Source organism: Penicillium riverlandense (genome assembly GCF_028828495.1).
Source record: "Penicillium riverlandense strain IBT 135883 chromosome Unknown utg000008l_segment0_segment0, whole genome shotgun sequence".
Lineage (NCBI taxonomy): Eukaryota > Fungi > Ascomycota > Eurotiomycetes > Eurotiales > Aspergillaceae > Penicillium > Penicillium riverlandense.
Window position 1 is genome coordinate 2473606 of NW_026643199.1, and position 24856 is coordinate 2498461.

The following is a 24856-nucleotide window of genomic DNA, read 5'->3' on the forward strand; positions in this document are numbered from 1 at the left end:
ACAGAAGATCATAAAGTAGGTAACTCGAAGAAAAAAAGGAAACATTGAACATTGAACATAAAAAGTGAAAAGTAAAGCACCCAACCAAGCACAAATGGTATTACATTAAGAAACAACGATTCAGTCGGCGCATCGGGTTCCTTTTCTTGCGAGACAGCACACTTCCACACTTTGAAGGGAAAGGCAAAAGCAAGCAGGCGGAACAGAACGTTTATCACGACACGACGGAGCTTCATCAAAGTCTCAGTCAAAAACAACACGGAGGCATCCGGGGAGGGGCATCAATTGAGAAGCAGCCAATAATGAATGGAGTATTGTTGGACTTTGGTGGAATCACAACGGACACCAAACAGACAAAAAGAAAAAATTAAAGCCGTCAGAGTCATCAGGGAAGATACAAACAGTGGCGGGGGGTATTCGGGAAATCGGAGTCATCCAGGCAATCAATTACCCCGAGATGGCCTCCCTCTCCTCCTCACGACCGCGCAACTCTCCCTCCACGGAGCCTTCCTCACCTTCCTCATAGCTCGGGTGCTGATCAGCCGGCAACCAGGAGTCCCGGTCGCCAGTCAGCGGCTGGTCCTGGCCAGATAGATCGACGCCGCCGTCGCGGTTCTTGAGGTTGTCCTGGCGGCGCTGCGAGAGGGTGCGCGAGCGCTGCGACAGCCCGGACTTGACCACCGCCTTGGACGTGACCCAGTTGCTGAGCGCGTCCTCACAGTCCTGGATGATTGCCTTGCTGGCCTCGTAGCCGTCGTACGCGTTCCGCGTCTCGCCGGGCGTCACTGGCGCGTCGTCAATCAGGTCCAGCAGGTGCTTGCCGTAGCCGGCTACAATGGCGACCTTCTCGCAGTGCTCGCGCAGCGCGTCGAACTGGTACTGGAAGGCTGCTTTAACCTTCTCGCGCGTGATGTTCGACAGCTGGGCTTCGGCGACGAGAGACTCGGCCTCCGCGCGGACGAGCTCTTGCTCCAGCACGACGATGCGCGGAGACTGCGGGTCCTTGTATTTGAGCTTGGCGATTTCGTCGGTGATCTTCTGCTTGCCTGTGGGATGGGTCAGCCCATGGTTCGTTCCTCTCTCATCTCCACTTTTCGGGACGGGTGGGGTCTGTCTTACGGTCCCGGCTAGGCTGTACGGATGCTTCGATGTTCCGGATGCTCTTGATGGTGACGCGGTACTGGTCGTAGCGGTCGACAAACAGGTCTTCCAGCTCGCCGATCTCGTAGATCAGCACGCCCAGCTTGTCCGTCACATCCGACACGTCCTCGTCGCAGGCCTCGCCCCAGATGGAGAGTTGTTGCTGTTGCCAGTTCAGTTTCTGTAGGAATTGCGCACCGCCGGGCTATGGACCTACCGCCACCTCCATGCGCTCTCTCGCGACGAGCTCCATGCTGCGCATGACGTTCTTCTCCATTTTGACCAGCTGCGACAGCTTCCGGGCGAGGTCGGGCCCGAAGGCACCGGCGGTGTTCTTACGGAACGCATGTCCTGAGCTATTGTCAGTACATAACTGCGATCTCGTCGGAAATGGTGTGGTGTTCGTCTCAACAGCATTCCTCTCATGCCATCATCGCCCCCGATCGAGCACGGACGCGGAGAATTGGACCGATCAGGCTGCCATGGAGGCAATGCGACCGACCAGCAATGCCGCAGCGAACACCAGGGTATGCGCACTCACCGATTCCGCCTTTTCCGAGCCAGCGGTTGGTCTTGGTGGAGGACAATGGCGGCGGGGGGTTCTCGACCTGCGAGGCGGTCGGGGCGCGCGACTGGCGCATAGAATAGGTGCGATGCATGGTGTGTGGCTGGGGTTTAGCTCAGGGGGGGGCGTGGGCGGAATAGGGTATCGACCGGCAGTAAGGAAGTAAGGGGGAGGGATCGGGAGAATCTTCGATAAAAGAAGAAGGAAGAAAGAAAGAAAGAAAAGGAGGAGGGAAACGTGCAGAAGTGCGTTGCGCAGTAGTGACGTGAGCGAAAAAAGAGTTGGGTGGGGAGATGGGAGCTTCGGAGGCGACGGAAGCTCTCACTTGACTGCAACCGTTTTAGGGGAGGGAAATGTTGGGTCTTCAGGGGAGACAGAGAGTAGACGGCGTTGAAGTAGTGAGAGCTTGACTGAGGTTGCCGATGCTGGTGACGTCGAGAAGGGGGCGGACCTTACCCGATTCGTCGCGATCCCACTTATCCCCTCCAGCGAGGCTGTGCTGAAGCAGTTAGTTTCGTTAGTAGTTTGCTAGTTAGGACTCTACTGTACTATCCCCACGTCATGGAGCAACCAATGGTCGTGATGTCATGACTCTGCGTTCCTGCACTCGATCATGTCATGAGTCGGTTCGTCCAGGGTTGCATCGAGGGGCTGACTGTTCCTGGAGTCATCCATCTACTTTATGTCCTTGATCCAGATCGTCAGTAGTGGAGGTATGCCAAAGCACTGCTTAATTCGGGCGATCGGTGGGGGATGTGCACTTCAACCACTGGGTCAATTGCCACCTAGGACTGCCTAGTGCATTTTTAATTTAATCTATGTGCGCGCCTTGCGTTTCTGCCCTCGTTTCTCCGACCCCTCATTAGTAGGGTCCTGCGCCTGTTGCTGCAGTCGGCTGAATGCTTTCTCCATGCGACTCGGTCCGCTGCGGTGCACGCGAGGCGCAAATGCCCCTGCCCCCAGTGAACCCTGCATGAAGTGCGTGATGTTCGACTGCGTACCCTCTTGCTGGCGCCGGTTCATGTCGCGGATGACCGGCAACAAGATCTCATCGGTGCGCTCCTGACTCCAGCCGATCGTGGTCATCAGGAAATTGCGCAGGCCGGTCAGGTCTGGCACGCCCCATTGGAACTGCGATGGGTCGGCGTCGACCTCGGGCTCGAGGTAGGCCGTGTCAACCAGCGGGTTTGGGAACGCGGGGGGCAGAAAGATCTTCGACGCCTTCTTGCGGAATTTCTTCCGGAATGCGGCGTGGCTGTCGTCGGGGTTGTTCATGCCCATCTGCACCTGCATCCACCAGTCGCGGAACTCCTCGAGACTCGAAAACTCGGTCACGATCTCCAGCGCGGTGACGGGACCGATGCCGGGAATGCCCTCCGTGTAGTCGCTGCCGAGAAGGTGCGCAAAGCTGATCAGCTTCTCTCGGTGAAGGGAGTACTCTTTCTCCAGATCCGAGGTCAGGTAGCATTCCACAAACTTGCTCTGGTTGAACATGTTCTTGTAGACCCTCGTACCGCCAAACAGAAAGACATCGCTATCATCCGTAACAATTCCGTCCACAAGGCCGAGTGAGACGAGCTCGGCGCATTGCGCTTCTGCCTCCATGGGGGCGGTAATGTAGGGCAGCCCAAAGAGTCCCAACAGCTGCTGACACTCATTGATCATGATCTGGGTCACGTCGTCTGCATCACGAAGATCCTTCTTTTGCTGGTTGCGCAGCTGCTTGAGCTCTTGTTCGTAATCGAAGGCATCTTGGTTAGGAGCAGCCGAATTGAGGGTTTTCGCAAACCGGACATGCTCTTCCCCCTCAGCGGCAAGCTGTTGCAGTAGTTCTTCATCTTCTGGATCACTGTATTCGTCCTCGCCCTCTGCCAGGACCTCTGGCCGGCCGGTGTCTTCAAGAGGCGGGGCAGTTGGAGCGGAGTAACCGACGGTGCTGACAGTGATTTCAGGGCCCGTTGTAGACGGCAGGACATCTTCAAATTCAGGCGAGAGAGAACGTTGGGGCTGTGATGGCCATTCCTGCGCAGGGGCAGCATCGCCTGCGATCTCTGCCGGTGTTGCAGTCAATTCCTCCTTCAACTCCGGGTACTGAGATTGCTCAACGCCCAAGGAAACAACCTGCGGGTGTGGCTCATCGAGGGTTTGTTCAACTGCGACTGGCTGTTTAGGAACTTCAATGGCTGTCGGTTCCATATCTATGCTCTTGTGAGATATAGAATCAGGCACCTCCTTCACCGCGTCGTCTACCTCAATGGCCGTCTCAAGCTTCTCCATTTCGGACACCTGCTTCTTTGAATCGGCCTCGAGATCGACCACTTCCTTCATTTCTGGCAAGTTGTCAACATCAATTATGTCTGGTGATCGGCGATTGGATAGGAAAAGATGATCTGGCGCCATTTGCCGCTCCTGATCTCTCTCATGAACGTCTGTCGAATCAACAATGAATTGCGTATCATCGCGTTCACCCACGAACCAAGGCGGCAGTGGCCCTTCTTTCTTTTTCGACGGCTTTTTGGATTCTCTCACGAATCCACCGGCCTCCTTGTCATTTTCAGCAGGCTGATCTCTTCTGGTTTTATTAAGTTTGATAGATTCAAAAGGAAGAGGTCCGGAAAATGCATTTTTGGGTCGTTCTTTTTGGGAAACCTTAGATTGCGCCATGGCGACAGCAAAGTCCATGTCGTCGTCACTCTCAAGTGCTATGTCTTTTGTTGGCTCAGGAGGAAATATTGGCTCCTTTGGTCGATTGATAGCGATATCGGGCATGTCTTCGTCGTTCTGCTCTTCATCGTGCTGTAATGATAATGTGAGGGCTTTTTGGAGATCCTCATCCTCCTCATCTTCAAAGATACCGGCATCACGGTTCATCTCGCTGCCAAAATCTCCGCCTTGAACAAACAGCGAGTCGTCTTCATGTGTCGAAGCTCTCCGTAAATCATGGCGAGACCTGTCAATCGCTTCTTGCACGCCTGAATCTTCCCTCGCCCGCTGAAGCGACTGGTCGAATACACCTTCACGAAGGAAAGGAAGCTTGGGGAGTCGGTTGAGGCCCTCAATCGGAACATCCTCGAATTCATCTTCTGACTCGGCGTCTTCTGACAAAGGCTCCGCCTGGTCATGTCGATCAAGATCAATAGGCTTGTCTTCCTGGCCTTCGTCCTTATTTCCCACAACACCAAGGACCCATCCGCCTTCCATTGCGCTGTCCTTGACCAAAACATATTCTCTCCCGCGTTCGCCAGCGATCCGCTGACCAGAGTTATAGAATGCTTCTTCCCCATTCATGCCATTGATATTCATCAATCGTTGCGTAAGATCATTTCGCTCCTTGACTCGGTCAATTTGAAACTTGGAAAAGGCCATACGATCCGGGAACATCGTGTCTAGCTGCTCTTTCGAGTATCCCATTCTCAGCCGACTTCGCAGCCTTGCCGCATTGAGGATATTGTATCGGTCGGTGGCGGGCAGACTGAGGAAAAAGGGACTGTCGAAGTCGATTTTAGAGAAGTCATAAAGATTAATATCTTGACCCTGGTGAAACTGCCTCGCATATTCTTCCAGTTCTTCCTGCGACATGATCCGCGGGTCGTTGGGGGCTCCCATCTCTTCCAGCGAAACATCTAGGTTCGGTAAATGGTAGGCATCTTTCTTCTTGAATCGCCGGTTTTGTTGTTTCTCCTTCTCCGTCATGAAGGTCTCCTCGGCATATACCGGGGCATCAGGAACTTCTTCTTGATCTTCGGGCCGTTTCTTATTCCGCCGCCGCGTTTCGGCCTCTTCCTCGGCAGATCGCTGCATCTGCACAGCCAGCAGCTTCCCCGCCGTCCTCGCCGCATCTTCTCGGCGCCCCTCGCGTCTTTTCTTTCGCGCTGCGATCGTCTGTCGTTTGAGAACGGGGGCGCCCCCATCAAAGACAAAAACGGGTCGGATTCCAAAGTAGAGCAGCTTGCATATGCGGCGGAAGAAACCCACGATATGTGAGTTGCGCAGTGCATTGCCTTCTTTGTCTCGCACGGCTTTTAGGAATTGGTAGATCCAGATCGACGCGTCGACGGCCAGCCGTTTCTTGTTGAGGGTCTCGAGCTTGACGGGCCGGGCGCAGGGCTGGACGACTGTCCACAGCCCGGTGACACCCATGGCGAGTCAGAGGCAGGTGACGTTATGATATGAAGTTACAGGGGGAGGCTGTAGTGATGGTTCGCATCGTGGAGATCACGAAGGAGTCTCAGATGTTGGATGCGATGACATGGTCCAACACGAGAGAAGGCGCGAGGTCACGTGCGCAATTATTCTTGTTTGGGGATAGTGCCGCTGAGATTAGATAAGCAGTCTGGATGGACTGAAAAAGACGGAAGTCATTTTTTACTGCGTGGAGGGGAAAAGCCAGTCGGCCTGCTGTCTGTTGTCTAGATGTATAGAGCATCCAGTAATGTCTTTCACTCTCAAGGTCAGTGTCCGCTTTAACTGTAAATTGCTCGTCTGACTCCCAAAATACAGCATGTCGATGCTTGTCTACCCATAACAGCGTTGAAGGCGTTTACTTGGGGCGATAGTAGGTTTATATTTCAAGGACAGGGATCATTTTTCCGTGTCATTGATGAGAAGACCGGGGATGTGGCGGCCCAAATCCAGACATTCAGACGCAACAATGTCCACGGGTTCATCCCTCTCAATCATGACCCTCACCATGCTCAGGTCATTGTTTGGGGTGGCCAGTCCCTACGCGTGGTGAATCTTTACTTGAATTCTGAAAGTGGAACCTCGCACGCCTCAAATGTCTCGATATTGCTGGCCACTGCCGAGTTCCTTGCCCCGGACTGGATCATGAGCGGATGCGCCGCCATCGACAATGCACACGACACGGCTTATCTTGTTACCGCCAACAATGCAGCACTGGGTCTGAAGCTCGTTGAAGCCGAGATCGGCAAGTACAAGGCCGCCATCCACATCCACCAGCTTGTCACAAGCGTCAAGTCTATGCTGTATTCCGCCGACGTGATAATACTTTCTGCATCTCACATCTTGGTCACGGCTGGAACGGTTTTCGGGGAGATTATCGTCTGGTCTTGCTTTTTGGACCAAGGCAAAGCAATTGGCTCCATCCATCATTTCTTCACTGGTCATGACGGCTCGATCTTTGATGTACGCATATCGCCCCAGATCCCTTCTTTGAATGATGGTCAATCGGGTCGGCTCTTGGCGAGTTGCAGTGATGATCGGACTGTTAGAATATGGGATATCTCGGACTGCGAACACAAAAATGCACTGGATCCCTCTGCATACTCCTCGGATGGATTCGAGCTTCGGAGTACTGGATTTGGTGCTAATGCCGGGGAGGATCAAGTGGTCGGTTCTGAATCCTGTGTTGCAAAGGCTTTCGGTCACGATGCTCGCATATGGGGTGTTCGTTTTCATCCCATCAGGGAAAAGAGCCAAATGAGGTTGGGTCTGGTGTCTCATGGGGAGGATTCTACGTGCATTATTTGGGATCTCAGCTGGGAGACGTCGTCACAGCAAAAGACAAATTATCACCTTCGGCAAATTTCCTCGGTCCACCATCACTCTGGAAAACACATCTGGTCACTCGATCTTTGCGCCAAGGATAACGATACAGTTGTTTATACCGGGGGTGCAGACGGTGCATTGAAGAGCTTCAAAATCAATGAAGTCGACAGAACAGTGAAGAAGCAGTCCAGATACGAAGGATGGAGATGCTTTGACTTTGTGGCACAGGACTGTCTCATTGCCTGTTCAACTAGCGGCGAGATCCAGCTGGGGTCTGTGAGTTCAGATACGGACGTGGGTGTCACCTGGGAGACCCTGTGCCTTTTTGAAGAATTTCGCTCTTTTGTCGTTCTTAGCGGTATACCCCAGAGAGGGCTGGCATTGATAAGCAACAGCCGAGGCCGGATCCGGCTGTATAACCACAGCAAGAAGTCAGTTTCTGATCTTCTGGAAATTGGTGAACGACCCTTTGGCCTGTGGCCTCTTGATAACCGCTCGTTTGAAAATGAGAAGCTTTCATTCCTTGCTTCTTTTCTAAAAGATGACAAGGCGATGCTGTTTACAGTAACGGGCTGGAACAGCGACCATCCACAAATTGAGTCGTTTGAGATCTACCTGCCACCCCCATTTACGGTGTCGTGTGCATCCTTGATTTTTGGTGGCCGATATCTGATCCTGGGATCCAAACTCGGTGGCTTGACCGTACATCGAGTTTCAGGGGCAAGCAAATCCCCGCAGCCACTGGTGAACGACCGGCGCGGTCATGGCCGTGAAGGTGTCTCGCACATTAGCACGGTATCATCAGAGAACAGCACCGACGGCTCCGAGCTGGAATACTTGTTGACCTGCGGCCGAGACGGAAACTTTTGTCTTCGTGAAATGGAGGTGAAAGAAAACGCAGAGATGTCCCTGCGATTGGTGCATCGTACCTCGTCTTCTCTTGGCCAAAACATCTGCGGAGGTTATTTCGATGCAAACACACACGATCTGATGCTGTACGGTTTCAGATCGCAAGATTTTGTCCTGCGAAACGAGTCCAAGCAAATGGACCTCACATCCATCGCTTCCGGTGGCTTTCGCCGTAGCTGGGTGTTCCAGCCCGGCACTGAAGGAATCAAAGATGCCTTGCTTCTATGGAGAGAAGGAACAGAACTGAAAAAGGTTTGGATCCAGGCGGATATTAATCGTTCCCTACGAGCTGGAGGCCATGGGCGGGAAATCAAGGCTTTGGATGTCTTCAATCCCCCTGGTGGAGGACAACTACTTTTCGCTACTGGTGCGGAAGATACCACTGTGCGTATATTCACGCCGTCAGCTACTTCGAGCGCAAGCCCGTGGGGGAGCTTTGAGTCTCTGCGCTTGCTGAATATGCACAACTCTGGGATTCAACAGGTCAGTTGGTCGAAGGATGGTCGCTATCTTTTCACCAGTGCTGCCTCCGAGGAGTTTTTTGTCTGGAGAGTCCGATTGATTCCTTCCTTCGGGGTTGCCACCATGATGATGGCTGCCAGCCCCAAAAGTGACCCGAAGTCCGATCTTCGCATAACGAGCTTCGATGTCCTGGATGTGGAAGGTGAGGGCGTAAACCAGGGTTTTCTGATCTGTCTTGTTCTCTCCAACTCCACGCTCAAGGTAAAACACACTCTTTTCGTCTGCCAGTAATGCGTGGAATTAACCTTGTTACAGATCTTCCACTTCTCGCCCTCTGCCTCTACTTTCACTCTCCTCGCCAAAGGGAAATACATGACGAACTGCCTTACTCAAGCGCACTTTGTGCTGAAGGACTCGTCCTTGAGTCTGATCACGGCCGCGACTGATGGATACTTCACTGTCTGGGACCTCACCGCTGGCCTTGAGCTTTTCTACACAATCACGTCGTCTACTCTGGCTGCTAGGCCATCATTTCCGTCTACCTCGCCGGCGGAGATCACCTGCGAGAATCGGTATCAGATCCACTCCAACAGCATCAAAGCGATGGAGCTGGTGTCTCTATCCGACACAGCTACTCTGATCGTGACCGGAGGCGATGATAACTCTTTGTCTGTGTCTCTTTTAAGTACGTCTCTCTCTGAACCCAGTGCGAACGCGCTCGTTGGTACCGTATCTGTTCCCGATGCGCACGCCGCCTCGGTAACCGCCGTCAAAGTCCTGTGTCAGTCGCAGCAGTCAGATCAATTTTCAAGTATAACGCTCGCATCATCGGGTAACGATCACCGAGTCAAGATCTGGTCTGTAACTGTGGATCCCGCGCTGCGGGATATCCGCGTCGAATACCTCTTAGACAGATATAGCTCTGTGGCTGATGTTTCGTCGCTGGGCCTTGTGGGGAGGAATCAGCTGGCGGTCACGAACAATAATGCATCTGCGTCTGATGGAGCGCAGCCAAAACTGTTGGTCTGCGGCGTGGGCATGGAATTGTATGAGGTGGACTTGCGGTGAGGATGTGTGATGACGATGTAAATGCTCGATGTATATAGATCAATGCTGGGTGTAGATAAAGATTAATGAACGTGTCAGCATGCATATCTGATAACTATCTTCAGATGTCCTAAGCATCGCCAGCTAGCTCCGGGTGTGCTCTACAAGTGCCAGCTCGTATATGCTGTGTTCAAGAAGGAATGGTCCAGCTACCCCGCGTCTCCATAAACAGCGGAGTATACGCCGGGCCGGGGTACCGGCGCATCGTTCTCAATGCCTGAGTTCTTCAGCCCTTGGCAAATGCAGAACAATCGCCTTGCCCCGCAATAATGTCCTGGGCTCGGGAATTACTCCATGCATGAGCGTACGCAGGTTGAAACCCCACCAATAAACCCTGCAAGGGAAAGGAATTGGGGGCGATAAACTGTCACGAGGGAAACAGGGTATTGGGGCGTTAATTTTCTCCGGATTTTGCGCCTGTCACTAAAATTCCACAGCTAGCGTGGGGAATGAGAGTCGTAGCAAGGGAGTAAACAAGGCAAGCATATAAGACCCGCTAGTCGAAGAATGTGCAGTAGTTACTTCTTTTACTCTTATTTTCTCCGCCATACATACAACTGCAACCTCTTCATTTTGTGTATTGTAGTCAATTCAGTCACCATGAAGCATCTCGCTTGTTTTATGGTCATAGCCATGGCTGCAGCGGCACCATCGCCGCAGCCGAAGGAGTGGTCGAGCACGAAGACTACTTATTTTTTTACCTTGTAAGAAGTATTTCTGTGTACTATCTACTAAACACCAACTAAAACATTGTACAGCGGTGACTCTTATTCGCAAAGTGATTTTGATGTTACGGGCGTGCAGCCATCGCCTTCAGACCCAATGGGTAATCCGGCATTGGGTAAGACAGCTAGGATTGCAACCACTACCTGAAAAAAGAATACTCATACCCAATTTTAAGGAACTGGAACAACAGGCGGCGGACTCAACTGGATTGAGGACCTGGTAACAGTAGACAACTCCTCTCTGATCCTCGGCTACAACCTCGCTGTAGGAGGCGCAACCATCGACAACCACATCATCAACGCTACCGTCGAAGATATGGCGACGCAAGTGGACAGTTTCCAAACCTATTATGCCAGCAAGCCCGCCTCCGCGCCATGGTCTTCGAACGATGTCGTTTTTGGATTCTGGATTGGGATCAATGAGTATTACTGTCACCTCCCATTTTTGTGAACAAAGAGATACTGACATTGTTTTTTCTAGTGTCGGCCGGGCATTCTCAAGCTATAACGCAAGCGACATGGTGCCCGTCTTGATTAACAAATACCAATCTCTGGCAGAGGAAATCTACTCTGATGGCGGACGCAAGTTCTTGTTTCTTAATGTCCCGCCTACGAGCCGGTCCCCATTATTCCTTGACCAGGGGTCGGACGTGGTGGAAGCGCACGCGGCATGGTTGAAGGTGTTTAATGATGCGCTCAGCTCGATGGTCAAAAATTTTGGAGCGAAGCACCAAGATGTGCGTATTTTCTCGGTTTTGTGTTGACTTGTGTTTAGTACTGATTGTTGCAGGCAACACCAATCCTCTACGACTCGTGGTCCTTTATGACAAATGTCCTCGACCGCCCCAATGCATATGGGTACCCGAATGCAACCTGTATCAATGACGATGGTGTCAGCTGTGTTTGGTGGAATAACTATCATCCAGGCCAGAAGTATCATAAGCTGCAAGCTGCTGATATGAAGAAGTATCTTCATCCCTTTGGGGCGTGGTAAAGAGAAGGAAACATTCGATATCGGTCGTAGAAATGACAATATTTCCGATGCAGGTACGGTTAGATATTGACAATTTAATCTTATCCGCGACTAAAACTTTCATTAATTGTGATAAAATGCGTCTACACCGGAAATCCCCTGTTTCAGATGGAATAAACAAGCACCGTAGTTAGCGCCTGGTCAATTTAAGCCCGATGGGCTCTGGAATTTTTCCTGCCATTTGCATCTTCTTGAGAATTTTGCATTCACATAATTGCATACTCGACAGTTATATAGAGCAGAAGTCTTCCAAATTAATCTCTCTATACATTCGAGACAAGCTAATAACATGAAACAACAAAGGATCCATCCTTCTCCGAGGAACCCCACAAAACCTAAAACAAGCCACCCGCCAACCACATCTCCAATTTCCCTCCTGCCGATCGATGCCTGAAGCGCCACGGAAATAGCCCTAGTCACGACCCCTCGAACGGAGGAACCTGCCACCCAGAAGGCCCTGCATATGTCCCTGAAGGAATTGCTCGCCCCAAGACTGGAGGATATTAGTTAACCCGGGTTTGCTGGTGCTAACTAAATCCGTGCCGTCTATGCATTGACTCGAGACGGACACAGACGGACTGAGGACCTGTCTTGAAATAGAGCAAATATTCAAACTCCGTGCCAAGTGTTTCAAAGATGGGTTAGACGTATAAGCTACGGAGAAATATAAAGTGGGATATTTCCCGTGTTACTTAGGACAGGATTTCTATTTGGCACATCTATCCTCTTGTGGTTCACCATTCCCAGTTTCTATATCAGCATGAGACTCAACCAACTTGTTCTCCTCGCTGCCGCGGCTGGATCCGCAGCGGCAGCTCCGTCAAAGAGCTTTGCGAAAAGAGCATCTCCCTTCCAATGTACTAGATCCATTAACCTGGTTGAATCATACGCATTGAAATTAATCTGATAACACAGGGTTCGGAGCGAGCGAGTCGGGTGCGGAATTCGGCTCGACCAGTATTCCCGGTGTTTACGTATGTGCTCAATTAACTAACACCCTCAAGATTTCTTCTATCTACTGACTGGCCTCCTTTGCAGGGAACCGATTTCATCTTCCCCGACCCAAGCACCATTAAGATTCTCATTGGCAAGGGCATGAATATCTTCCGGGTGACGTTCCTGATGGAACGGCTTGTGCCGACTTCTATGACGGGGTCGTTTGACGAGGACTATCTGCAGAATCTCACTACGGTAATTTCGTCTTCGTGGCTTAAATATATCAAGTACTGACAGGGTGCAGGTTGTGAATGCCATTACCGATGCAGGCGCGCATGCTGTGCTGGATCCGCATAACTATGGAAGATAGTAAGTCACCATTTCTTGGTCTGGATGAATACTGACGAGATTGTACAGCAATGGAGATATCATCAGCAGCACTTCAGACTTCCAGACTTTCTGGACGAATGTCGCAGGCCAGTTCAAGTCGAATGACCTAGCCATCTTTGACACAAGTAAGCTATTCCCAATAAGACGTGATAATTGTTGATTGACTTATATCCAGACAACGAATACCACGACATGGACCAGACTCTCGTGCTAAACCTCAACCAAGCCGCCATCGACGGTATCCGCGCAGCAGGAGCGACCTCGCAATACATTTTCGTCGAGGGCAACTCCTACACAGGCGCATGGACCTGGACGACCGTGAACGACAACCTGAAGGCCCTCACGGATCCACAGAACAAGATCGTCTACGAGATGCACCAGTACCTCGACTCCGACGGCTCCGGCACCAGCGCAGACTGCGTCTCGACCACCATTGGCGAAGAGCGAGTCACGAACGCAACGCAGTGGCTCAAGGACAACAGCAAAGTCGGCGTCATAGGCGAGTTCGCCGGCGGTGTCAATGATGTGTGCGAGACTGCCATCACGGGTATGTTGGATTATCTGGCTGATAACACTGATGTCTGGATGGGGGCTATGTGGTGGGCTGCCGGACCGTGGTGGGGGGACTATATGTTTAGCATGGAGCCGCCTAGTGGGGAGGCCTATACGGGGATGATGTCTACCCTACAGCCGTATCTGTAGTTAGAAGAAAGCAATTGGGGATGAAAGGTCTGGCTGGGTCGGCCCTTTCTTTCCTGCAAGAATAAGTACTCTCATCAACCAACAACACCCAAGATATAATGAAGTAAAAAGTCACCATTGAGGAGTAGCACCACAAGGGCTGTGAAACAGCACCCTTTATCCAACATTTATAGACGCTGATTTCTTCAGTGGTTGTAAGGGATTACCCGAATCCCAGCGACGGCCTGATAGTGTCCCAAGGCACTCTCCCAAATCTAGACCGAGGCAGCTCGAATTCCAACGTCACTCCCTGTTCGCGCAGATCTCGCGACCTGCGTGTTGGTTGCCAAGGCCCGGCCAGAAATAGAGTGTATACATATTGGTGGGGTGTGGGGTCGAAACAGGATTTATCGTGGCATGGCTGCTTAATCCTGTTTAATCTCATCGACGGGGTCATAGCTTCATGTGAAATACTATGTACCTATTGGATAATTAATATATTTTACTCTTGGATTAGGAATAGCTCGTGGATTCTGGCTTTTTATGCATGTCACGATTTTGGTATGTGATCATACCATGAGTAGTATGTAGTCCTACCAAGGCTACGGTCGGTGAGTTTAGGCCGTTCAAGGCACCAGCCAAGTCCGTAGCACACGTTGTACATGACGAGCATGATTCGTGGCAGGCTGCGCACCGATCAAGCCAACATGTATAGGAGAGGTTCGTCAGCAGTGGCAGTTTCTATCTGGAATAGAAAAGTACGTAATCAATCATGGACGGCAGAATAAATATAGAAACACTCCATTCGAGGTCTGTGGCTGTGGATCGGGCAGGGCTAAGATGCCACACGGCACTTCAGGCCTCAAGAGGGAAAACCCAGTGCCACATGCCGCAGAACGGAGATGCCTAGTCTTGGCGCGACTGGTGGCCGAAAGGGCTGTGCCACGAAAATTCGGAAGTGACCCACAGGGCTGGGAAGTGACGAGGCCCGTGTGTGCTCCATCGGGTAGTGGTATGACGATCGTGATTATCGAGAAGAACTGGGAAACGCGGCGTCGTCTGTGATGCAGTGATGTAGGAGTCGAGTAGTGTGCTTTGTCTGGTATAGAATAATAGTAACAATAAAAGAATCAATCAGAAGAGTAAGTAAACACTCTTGAGGACCAAATCCAGATGGTTAGTCAGCGAAAAGCCAGGGACATTGCCTGTTCAGGAATAGCGCAGCCACAAATAGAAGCAGCGTGGCTGAGTGCAACGCGGCTTGATTGGCCTGACCGTGTGGTTTTGCGTGGGAGGCTGGTGGAGGGCGGGCTGTACCAGGAGATCAACATTAAAAGAAAGGCTTCCCCTGTCCTGCTCTGATCCCCCTTCCTCACTCAACTACTCTCTCTCCCAACTCCGTCTTTCCTCATCGCCGTCGTTGAATTAATTAATTAATCACCATGGGCAAAGCCGGTCGTATCGCGTGTATCTTCACGCCCTATGTGCTCACCGTCGCCTCGTTGATCTGTCTGATCTTCGTCGGCATCGGCTGCACCGACTCCAAGTCCAGCACCAAGAACAACCTGTACTTCTTCCGGGTATGTGTACTCACCACCCAATCGAGAGATGTCACTAACAGATCACCGCCTATAGATCAACACCGAGAACATCACGACCTCAACCAAAACAACACAGGAGATCCAAACCATCCTGGAGGACACCCACCTCTCGAATGAGATCAGTGTTCAGCAGGTGCAAAACTTCGTCGACGCCGTCAAGAACGATGTCAACCTGAAGGATTTCTACGACATCGGTCTCTGGGGCTACTGCGACGGCACGGTCCAGAACGGCGATGAGTTCGACACCACCTGGTGCTCCAAGCCCAAGAGCGAGTTCTACTTCAACCCGCTCCAGGTCTGGGACATCGACACCCAAGCGATGCGGGATGAGCTGCCCAGCGCGTACAACAAGGGCATGAAGGTCTACAAGGCCGTGTCCAAGTGGATGTTCATCGCGTACATCATCGCCTTCGTCGCGACCTGCCTCGAGCTCATCCTCGCTGCCTTCGCCATCTGCAGCCGCTGGGGCAGCTGCGTGGTCTTCCTATTCTCGACTGCCGCCTGCCTGTTCACCATCGCCGCCTCCGCCACCTCGACCGCCATGTTCGTCATCCTCAAGGGCGTCGTCGAGGGTAACCTCAAGGCCTACGGCGTCACCGGTAACCTGGGCACGAACATCTACGCCGCTACCTGGCTCGCCGCGGCCTTCGCTATCGCCGCCAACATCTTCTGGCTGTTCTCCGTCTGCTGCTGCTCCGGTCGATCGCCCTACCACCACAAGAACCGTGGCAATGGTATCATGGCCGAGAAAGCCCCGTACAACTATGAGCCCGTCGGTCCTCATGGTCATCAGGGCCACTCTTACGAGCCGTATCGCAACTAAGTAAAATCCTTACAAGGTGTTTTATTTGTTCGTGTACGATTCGTCTCGTGGAGCGTTCTTGGGATTTCTGGCGTTACTGTGATTGTCCAAATGACAGGGCATTTCTTTTCTCATTTTTTACCTTTCTCATGATTCCTACTTGACGAAGACTTTCTTTTTCGTGTGTGATTGATGACGATACCATATCCAACTACGTATTTTCAGGCATTTGGCATGCCGTACATGTTCAGAGTGAATCAAATATACCATACCTATTATTTCATCATTGCGATTATCTTCCAGTAGTGTTTATCCTGAAAACTTGATTTATCTGATTGATCCCAGTAAACAAGCCTTCGTGACCTCAGTGGCGCCGGGTCCTTGCGTTGTTCCCATTCACCCCCTTCTCTGCTCCGTGCGCGCGACCCCCCTGACGATCTCTATTTGTCTACCCCAAACCCGACTACTCCCCGCTGGGTTAGATGCTAATAACCCGGTGGAGGCCAAGCACTACGCGAGCAAATGAGGGCCCATCTTAAGCCGATCCATACATATCCCCACTGTAGTTACTGTTTGTAGTTAGTGGAACTCAGCAGCCCAACTAACTTTTGACGGCGTTGGCTCACTATGGAGCTAGCCAACTTGGGTAATCTGTGTGTACGGAGCTCTACTCCAGAAACAGCAACAACACACACCGAGCCTCGTACCAGATAGCTAATCTAGATCCATTGAATCTATAGACTCCTCAGTGGCCTGCCATCAGGAATCGTGTCGACTATGAAATGACTGTATTAGCTAGTCAAGCACAGGGTACTTTCGGTCTAGCGGTATAGCATTTTCGACAAGGAATCCCAACGAGCTGGCTAATATAATAGCGAATGAACAGCTCCACCGGTGCCGTATCGTCGTCCGCGAAGCTCCACAATTGCGAGTATTGTAGAACCAAATTCTTTCCATCAAACGAAGCTTGAATGATCCTTCCGTGCTTTTGGCCCATGTAAGAGATAACCAATAGCTATCCACGGAGACAGACATGGGTCAGTTAAGAGTTAGGCTGTGACGGTGTATTCTTACTTACTGGATGGATCGGATGGGTCGAAAAGGGCCTGTGGGATGTTCGAAGGTGAGTCATGTATACGATGGCTCTCACTTCATGGAGAGTGAGACTCTGGTCTGCCTCATTTGCGGGAACGTGCGCGAGAGTTGTCATAATCGCATGTGGCATAGGGAATTTTTCGTCACTATCCTCGAGAATGTTTTTTATCTGCCAGACTGGATCCGGACGGCCACTCTCACTTGTCGGGGGCTCTCCTCTCCTCTCTTTAGTTCTAGTTCATGTTTAGCACACAATTGGAAACTCGAAAACTAGCAAACTCGCAAACCTTCTCTTTTCACTTACCGCCACATGATGTCGAGCGCTCCAAGTTTGAGGAGAGAAGAGTCTTTCAGTCGTCCTTTTCGAGCAGCCCCAATCTGGTCGTCGATGTGACGCTCTGTGTCCGTGGCGCGGCTGAACCACTCATCCGGTCCCAATATTTCCATATGAAGTGCGTAATCATCAATTGCACATTTGAGAGCGTCTGGGAAATTCCCATATTCGTGGGCGCTTCTCAAATACGAATCAAAGTCCAGGTGGCGGTTCAGCGGTGAAATGTTTTTGGTCATTCGCGAAGTGGCAATTGGATATTTCTGGAGGACTCTTTCCGGGTAAGGCCGGAAAAAGCACGGGTGGAATTGCAGAACTCCATCATCTGTTATGCCCACTTGACGAGCTTGAATTCCGAGATCTTGGAGATCGCCAGGGGAGAGGAAGAATGGTTCATAGTCCTTGACTCGTTGATAAAGTTGCTTGAGAACACCGTGTCGCCGACGGAAGGTCTGCCCATCCATCTCCACACAGAGAGAGAGAGCGTGACATTGGGAAGGGGAGATGGATATTAAGCACAGTTCGTCAGAAAATTGATAAAGGGGAGGGAGAAACTATCCATGTGATGCTGAAGGTTGGCAGTGAAGATGGTGGGCAGCCAGGTCCAGGTGATTGAAATATGTAGGTAACGAGTTAAGCTGAACTTAGAAAAGGGATAGCGTCAACTACGGATCATGGACCCTGGGCACACCACGTAATGACACCACACATCATATTGAGCCTTAGACATATGTAATGATGAAATGATTGCCATCATCCACTAGTATACATGCCCCCGCACTCCAGTATGACGGCCATGTCTGACCACCATATCGCCTCAGCTGAGTTCCAGACTGAAAGAAAATATGTCGTCGCCGTTCATCAAGATTGGATACCTTAACGGGTTTCAAGGGAACCATCAGTCCACGCGGTCATTTCATTGTTCCCGAGACGGACAGTAGGGAAGGTCTGCGCCCAGAGGTCCATCGACAGGCCACGCTCGGGATATTCATTATGACAGCGGAAGGCTGATCAAGGACTCGTTCACAACTTGTTCGTCTTTTTTGACGCCAGGCGTGATCCATTCTGCCACAGCTATAGCAGTCCAAATAGATATCACGCTGGTGGAAGCTATGCTGGGAGCTTCGCTCGGACCTTCCCAGAAGCGGAACTTGTCTCGTGTGCTTCGGCGGAGGGAAGGCTGGAAGCTTGCGCATGGGGCCATCGTCGCAACTGTAGCTCAGTGGACTGGAAAAAGGTGTCTGCCGGAATATCAATCACCTCAAGCTGAGCATCCCTCACCAGTTGCAAGGCGCCCAGGTCCTGATGCTCGCTGGGGGTATTTCTGCGCTCCGACATGCGACAGAGGCTGAACGAATTGTAGTTTTTCGGGATCTTGCCAGTCCACTCATCAACGATTTATCAACCGGAAATTCGTTGATACCCTTCAATTTGGCCGAAGCACTCGCAAGGGTTTGTATTCCTTCAAGGCCATTTTCGAGGTCGGAATACACTGGTGTTGGAAGAAAGTAAAGGGGACAAGGTTGGTGAAGGAGTAGTGTTCGATGGACGTAAGAAAAGTAAGAGTGTTGCCTACTTGAATGGCAGTGGCACGCTATTGGCTTGCAAAAAACAGTGCAGCTGCTGCCTGGCGATGCCTGAAAGGTTATAAACATTGACAGGGTAGGACGACAACCATCAGGACCCGTCCCATTGTAGTTTCACATTTTCACGAACTGAATAGAAGATAAATATTGTATAGACTCTACACTATCTGTACGTAAAGACAATGACAAATCCTGGGCGAGATATAGTCCTATAAGGGGTAGGAGTATCTTAGGCCCCCGTGGACAGTCAATTGTACACTTACAGACCAAGGGCCCCCGTTCCTGAGCTCTTAAGCCAACTAAAATAGATATAGATAGAAAAATTGGTTGTGCGCAAACTTGGAGGTCTACAGATGTAACCAACAGAAAATAAAGTAAGCTTACGCAATGTGTTTATGCATACTCCACCAAGTTGGGGGCGGCGGAGGCCAAGGTATTGGCGGACGGCCAAGAGGAGGGGCCAACATGGTATATATAGATTCCGCGTATATGCGGTGTAATTCCTCTACTTGACGAAGACGGGTTTAACGAAGATTCCGGGGTTCTAAAATAAAAATTCTATACATAAAATGAATTTACTTGGGTTTGCTGGTTGCTTTGCCGTTGTAGAATCGTCTATTTAGAGCTCGCCGATCATAACCCCGATAAGACTAATTCTAAAATCACGTAGCCTTCCTTGTAAGGAGCCCCAATATTCAAGCTAGACCCAACCTAGAAAGGATTTATTGTTGAATGCCCGTAATCTAACGAATCAAGAGGTTTCATGGCTAAGCCAAGGAATTGTGTATGGACTGTACTCCACATGCATGGAGCAGATCTTGCGGTTCCGGATGGGGCGTAGGTATAATTAAAATAAGGCGACAGGGGGCCAAAGTCGCAACAATAGTATATGAACAGGAGCCTTTCTCCTGATCTGATATCCATAATTCCGTTACATTGATTCTTCTCCATACCCATACATCCTCGCAATCTATTCACAATGCATCTCCCATCTGCTTTCCTGACCACAAGGGCGCTGCTGGCCGGCCTGGTAGGTTCAGGCGATTCCTCTCTGGAGGCGCGAGACGAGGTCAATTCGTCCGCCCAGTTCGTGGACGTTACTGGTGAAGGTACCCAGTGCTGGCTTCACCTCAACCAGTTCTATGGCTGCACCGGGTCGAGCAACGTTCCTATCGGGGCCTGGGGTGAAGATGGAGTATGCGTTGGATGTAAGTGATTCGGTTTTCTACTCTATTCATCTATCGCCTGGGACGTTCGACTGATTGTCCCACTTTCTGTGCAGCCGGGGTCGTGTCGGAGGATATCTGTGATACCGCTTCTATCTCGGTGGACTTCGATGACCAAACCGTCACCTTCTATAACCCAGCGGAGTCGCAGCTCGATATTGATTCCTGGGTTCAGAACTTTGCCAATAATCAGACGGTGAATTATTAAGGCTCTCCATGGGACTAGTGGCGAATTTGCACTTTGCTTGGTGTATTTACTGTCCCTCAATCATCTGGAAAGGGCAATGTCATACCGTGACCCTTCTTGTTCATTATCATCGGAGTTATTAATAACATAGAGCAAACGCTTCATTGCAGCGAGACCAACAACATGTAATATACAAGCCCAGCGCTTCAACGCTTCAACGATAAAGTAGGTCGTCGAATAACCCCCTTCTCATCAACAAGAATCTTCGCACCGCCGCGACGACGTCGTTCAACGCGTACATCTTGATCGGCTCGTGCCCACAGCTTGAATGGTGTAAAGGGATCGTCAGACCACCCGGGTCCGGGGAGCGCAGGTGCCGGAGAGAATGAAACCAGTTCTCAGGCTCGCTTTCCTCTCCTTCGTCTTCTTCGTCGGCGTCGGCTGCCTCCGTATCGTAGAGGAGCCTGGACTCGGCGCGCGAGAGGTGCACGGTGAGATCGGCGTCATCATCACCGAGTTCGATGCTGGCTGTTTCGTGGCGTGGATCATCGTCATCATAATCTTCTTCTTCTTTGGGATCGGCGGCTAACTCGGTTTCTTGTGCGGCCGGCACATCGACATCATTTTCATTGTCTGCCTGATCGGTGACGGCGGTAAACTCGGTGTCCTCTGCGGCGCGCATATTGGCATTATTGTCATTATCTGGTTGTTCGACTTCGGGCATGTCGACATCCTGGTCAATGGCGCGAGCACTGCTTTGAAGAAACTCGTCAAGAAAGGCAGGGTCAGGCTCTGTCTTTATACCTTCGTAATCTAGAAAGCAATGTTGAGATGATGTTATTCGGCTTTCGTCGTCATCACTGGATGAGGAGCCCTCTTGTTTGATGATGACCGAACTTGAAGAAGTTGAAATGGACGAGGCAGGCGATGAACGCGTGGCAGGAAAAGCGACTGATAGGGAATTAACCGGCCGGTCATTGTGAAGAGCATCCCCGAATGGGGAATGGGCATGGAAATTCGAGAGTCTGTTCACGAGACTGCCGGTAAAGGAAGTCGCCATGGAGTCACTTTGACGCGCTGGCTCTGTTTGGGTCGGGTGGTCGGCAGCTTCGTTGATGCTGGCAGATTGTGCGGCAGTTACTTCAATGCCACGGGGTTGTAAGCTCCGCTTCTTGTATCGAGGGACAGAGAAACGATCTTTGAAAAAATCTTCGTAAGTGGATATTTTCGATCCCTGGGACATGCACTCCTCGATGTGGCGCGGGTAGGTCTCGAGATGCCCAATGATAAAGTCGTCCCAGAGATACGACCGTTGCAGGTGAAGACCGTTGTTCCGAAGGGCTTGCAGCTTCGCGCATAATTCTGCGAAATGAGCAAAATCTCCCGCATAGCATGGGTAATCATCTCGGAACTTCTGATAAACATTCCGTGCCTCATCAAAATATTTGGTGGAATTGCTGACGAAGTATTCACGTCGAGAAACCACATCCCAGTTCGGAGTGCCAGACAGCACTCGGCTGTAGCCTGCACTTCCCCGGGTTGAGCTGTGACGATCGGTGGACGGAGATTGTTCTTGAACTCGAGGGATGGATGTGGGTTGTTTCAGAGGCGAGACCTGCGAAGACATGTGCGTGTCTAAGGAAGAGGCTATTGGCAAAGAGTCTTGCGTTTGCTGGGAGAATTGAGACATTTGTGGTACACCGTGAAGCGAGGATAAAATCATCGCAGGTGGGACTTCTGATCTCGACGACTTTGGGTCTTGATGTCGATGCGCTGGACCAGATGAGTCGAGAACAACACCTGTCTGCGACAGATGCGAAGGAAGAGAAGTGTTTTGCGACAGAGAGTTTTCCCTGTTTTTCTGAGTCTGGGTTCCCATTACATCCGCCTGGAGTGGCTCATCTCTCGACTGCCGCGAGGATGGATTTGATGTTTCGTAAGATGTGTCACTCATGCCATGGTTACCGTGAGAACGATAAGTGTTGAAGATTCGTGACTGAGAGGATGTTTTGTTTTGGGGGGATGGTTGTTGCGAGTCAGAAGGCGGATGTTCAATCTGCACCTTGTCGCGACACAAACGGGTATTTTCTGCAGCGGGTGTCTGTGCAACCTGAACATGCCCCCCGGCAGTGACGCCTAACAGGGAGGGGCCCGAGCTAGGAATGTCCTCTCCATTCTGGCTATCGAATGGCTGCGGGTGCGAGCTTTCATCAAGCGCTTGTGGAAAAGATGTGTCCATCACGGATTCGTCATCCGAGCTATCCTCAGGCGCTTGAAAAGGAATTGGTGATGGGGATTTCTCTCTGGGTGAGTTTTGACTTTCACGCGCCAGCTGGCTCTGGATTTCATCACCCATGTACGCGCCTGGTGATTTCGATGCAAGACGTGTCGGCTCAGCCGATTGCTCCAGAGTCTCTGGCACTTGAGGATTGGCAGTTGTCTCTTCCCGATCCCGGTGTGTGGATGCTTCTAGCGCACTGGACATTGGAGTATTGTTCAATTCCACCTGAGATGGGTCTTGACAAGCATTCACCATATCCAGGCTATGGTCGCCTGCTGGCTGGGAGGGACACATATCATTCTCGTCACCACTGGCAGTAGGACGCCTGAAAAGTCTTGGTTGCTCAATAGGGCTGCTTTCCGGCGGTATGAGGTTGACATGACGAGACTGAGGCGGGCTCTCTTCCCATGACAACGCTTCACTAGCGTCAGACTCACTCTCTGACTCGGAGCCAGAAAGAACGGACTCTTGAGTGGTTAAGGGAGGACTTTTCTGACGCTCTTTGCGTGCCAACTCCTCATGCCTTCGTCTGGCGATGTCGTTCCACTGTTTTAACAGAGTTGGTGGCACATGTCCTTGGGGAGTCGGCTCACCCGTCTTGGGCGGAATAAAGCACAGTTTGTCGTCAAAGAAGGCTGCTTGGTCCTTGGGGATTGTGACATCGTGGTCAGATATCGCTAAGAGTCCTTCCCAAGGGTTGATCGGGGACGGTTTCGGGGAGTGAGCCAGATCATCCGATTTTGTGACAGGTTGCTGGGTTTCTTGGGGCGGCGCCGGCGTTCTCCCTTCTTGTACATTCTCGGTTTCCCTTGTATTTGTCGTGCTATCCTTCTCCGATTCAACGCACTGCCTCTTCTTGCACGGTGCGGCACCATTTGGTCCTTCCGGCCCCAAGCCATCTGTCTGGTGCGCCGAGGACGGTTCACCGGTGCTTGCACGCGGACGTTTCTTTGATAGGCGTTCGTTTTCATCCGTCTGTGTATTCTGAGGGTTTTGAGGTCGCGTAAAACTATTATTAACTGCATGGGTCTCAGATCGAACTAAATCTTCGGCTTGCTTGTCAAGTTTTGGGGAATCGGGATTGCTGAAGCCATCGCGAGATTGCGGGGCATCTGGGGCTCGGCTTTGCTGCCTTTGAGATGCCCTGGGCTCAATATTCCGGGAGTTTTGATTGCCCGAATCCCCATTCAAACGGGAAATTTGACGAGCGTCGCTCGCCACAAAGTTAGCATCATGTGAGTCTTGTGCTGTGGAGATTTCCTCAGGGCCACTTGGTTGAGGAGTATTGCGAGAGGATTTGCTGGGATCTGATTCGAGATGACGCAAGAGGTCGGTTGGTCCGTTCAAAGAAGGACGCCCAGTATTGCCCGTGTTCTGCATAGCATGCGACTTATGCAGAGCTGGTATCTGGGACTGGAGCTGCTGCGACCCGCCGACCGGTGAACTATCTCGATGAAGATCGGGAACGGGAGTTTGGTCATGTTGGGAGCTGATAGATTTGGTTGTTGGACTCTGGTCGGTACGTGCTTCCTTCAATGCCTGTCGACTTTCGCGGTAGGCCATTGCCAGTAGAGGTTTGATGGTGCTGGTATTCCGCAGCTTTTTTGTAGGCACATATTTGATGTCCACTTCAGACCAGTGCACATTGAATCGATTGACACGCAAGTAAACCTCGGGGATAGCTTCCGAGTACACAAAGACAACAGTGAAGCCCAGCAATTCTATCAGGCGTTTTGTAGCGTCATGCATTTGCAGGATGGGGAGGTCTGTCAGGGCGAGATCGACGGCATCTTGGGGGAAGGTGGCATCGATCTGATTCTGTGCATCCATCAATGTTGCTCGGCTGGGTCCCCACTGGCAAAGAAAAACATTCGGTCAGTATGGCTCGCTCCACTGCACGCAGGAAAGATGCTTACTTGGTCAATAACCGCCAGGGTTGGGTGCGGGAGGCCATGGGGGGTGAAATGAAGGCTACATCCATCGTCCGACACCTGGACCGGGACCTGTTCGGCCAAGCCCAGATAAAAGGATAGACAGCTCTCGACGGCCGACGCAATCCAGGGGGCGCCTGGGATCATTGTAGCGACCCAGGATTGTCATGAGCGAGGAACAGTGTCATCATCGCAAGGGTGGAGGATAATGGGGAAGGATCATGGTCAAGTCCAATAATCTGTAAGCTGTGCGACTTCCTAATCATGAACACGACGCGCCGCGATAAAGAAACGCGTTGATTCCTGCGCCACATCTTTCCTTCACCGCCACATCCCCCACGTCATTCCTTCCCCCAGGTT

At 51.4% G+C, this 24856-nt stretch overlaps 10 protein-coding genes across 10 annotated transcripts; 5 read left to right on the forward strand and 5 right to left on the reverse strand.

The window, feature by feature from the left end:
* Positions 1-447: 447 nt before the first annotated feature.
* Positions 448-1799, reverse strand: N7474_010004 (Eisosome component PIL1/LSP1 family protein; the record flags this gene model as incomplete). The annotated part of the gene is made up of 4 exons (XM_057201414.1): positions 448-1046; positions 1120-1303; positions 1358-1491; positions 1682-1799. 4 exons carry the CDS (start codon positions 1797-1799, stop codon positions 448-450), a joined length of 1035 nt encoding a protein of 344 aa, XP_057049401.1.
* A 722-nt stretch (positions 1800-2521) lies between these two features.
* Positions 2522-5845, reverse strand: N7474_010005 (ssDNA endodeoxyribonuclease RAD2; the record flags this gene model as incomplete). The annotated part of the gene is made up of 1 exon (XM_057201415.1): positions 2522-5845. The coding sequence occupies one exon, from the start codon at positions 5843-5845 to the stop codon at positions 2522-2524; it is 3324 nt and encodes a 1107-aa protein (XP_057049402.1).
* Positions 5846-6137: 292 nt separating this feature from the next.
* On the forward strand, positions 6138-9652 carry N7474_010006 (tRNA (34-2'-O)-methyltransferase regulator RTT10; the record flags this gene model as incomplete). Its single annotated transcript, XM_057201416.1, has 3 exons — positions 6138-6155; positions 6206-8845; positions 8900-9652. The coding sequence occupies 3 exons, from the start codon at positions 6138-6140 to the stop codon at positions 9650-9652; spliced, it is 3411 nt and encodes a 1136-aa protein (XP_057049403.1).
* Positions 9653-10324: 672 nt separating this feature from the next.
* On the forward strand, positions 10325-11410 carry N7474_010007 (putative cellulose-binding GDSL lipase/acylhydrolase; the record flags this gene model as incomplete). Its single annotated transcript, XM_057201417.1, has 5 exons — positions 10325-10395; positions 10450-10532; positions 10593-10839; positions 10898-11153; positions 11207-11410. 5 exons carry the CDS (start codon positions 10325-10327, stop codon positions 11408-11410), a joined length of 861 nt encoding a protein of 286 aa, XP_057049404.1.
* Positions 11411-12209: 799 nt separating this feature from the next.
* N7474_010008 (glycoside hydrolase family 5 protein) lies at positions 12210-13477 on the forward strand (the record flags this gene model as incomplete). Its single annotated transcript, XM_057201418.1, has 6 exons — positions 12210-12306; positions 12365-12423; positions 12488-12640; positions 12690-12754; positions 12803-12900; positions 12951-13477. The coding sequence occupies 6 exons, from the start codon at positions 12210-12212 to the stop codon at positions 13475-13477; spliced, it is 999 nt and encodes a 332-aa protein (XP_057049405.1).
* A 1421-nt stretch (positions 13478-14898) lies between these two features.
* Positions 14899-15880, forward strand: N7474_010009 (SUR7/PalI family protein; the record flags this gene model as incomplete). The annotated part of the gene is made up of 2 exons (XM_057201419.1): positions 14899-15036; positions 15092-15880. 2 exons carry the CDS (start codon positions 14899-14901, stop codon positions 15878-15880), a joined length of 927 nt encoding a protein of 308 aa, XP_057049406.1.
* Positions 15881-16715: 835 nt separating this feature from the next.
* On the reverse strand, positions 16716-17749 carry N7474_010010 (uncharacterized protein; the record flags this gene model as incomplete). The annotated part of the gene is made up of 3 exons (XM_057201420.1): positions 16716-16874; positions 16938-17187; positions 17259-17749. Coding segments are annotated over 3 exons (900 nt in total), but the record flags the coding sequence as incomplete, so codon positions are not given.
* A 646-nt stretch (positions 17750-18395) lies between these two features.
* N7474_010011 (uncharacterized protein) lies at positions 18396-18623 on the reverse strand (the record flags this gene model as incomplete). Its single annotated transcript, XM_057201421.1, has 1 exon — positions 18396-18623. One exon carries the CDS (start codon positions 18621-18623, stop codon positions 18396-18398), a length of 228 nt encoding a protein of 75 aa, XP_057049408.1.
* Positions 18624-19850: 1227 nt separating this feature from the next.
* N7474_010012 (uncharacterized protein) lies at positions 19851-20305 on the forward strand (the record flags this gene model as incomplete). The annotated part of the gene is made up of 2 exons (XM_057201422.1): positions 19851-20079; positions 20154-20305. 2 exons carry the CDS (start codon positions 19851-19853, stop codon positions 20303-20305), a joined length of 381 nt encoding a protein of 126 aa, XP_057049409.1.
* Positions 20306-20498: 193 nt separating this feature from the next.
* N7474_010013 (uncharacterized protein) lies at positions 20499-24643 on the reverse strand (the record flags this gene model as incomplete). Its single annotated transcript, XM_057201423.1, has 2 exons — positions 20499-24419; positions 24482-24643. The coding sequence occupies 2 exons, from the start codon at positions 24641-24643 to the stop codon at positions 20499-20501; spliced, it is 4083 nt and encodes a 1360-aa protein (XP_057049410.1).
* Between the last annotated feature and the right edge of the window lie 213 nt (positions 24644-24856).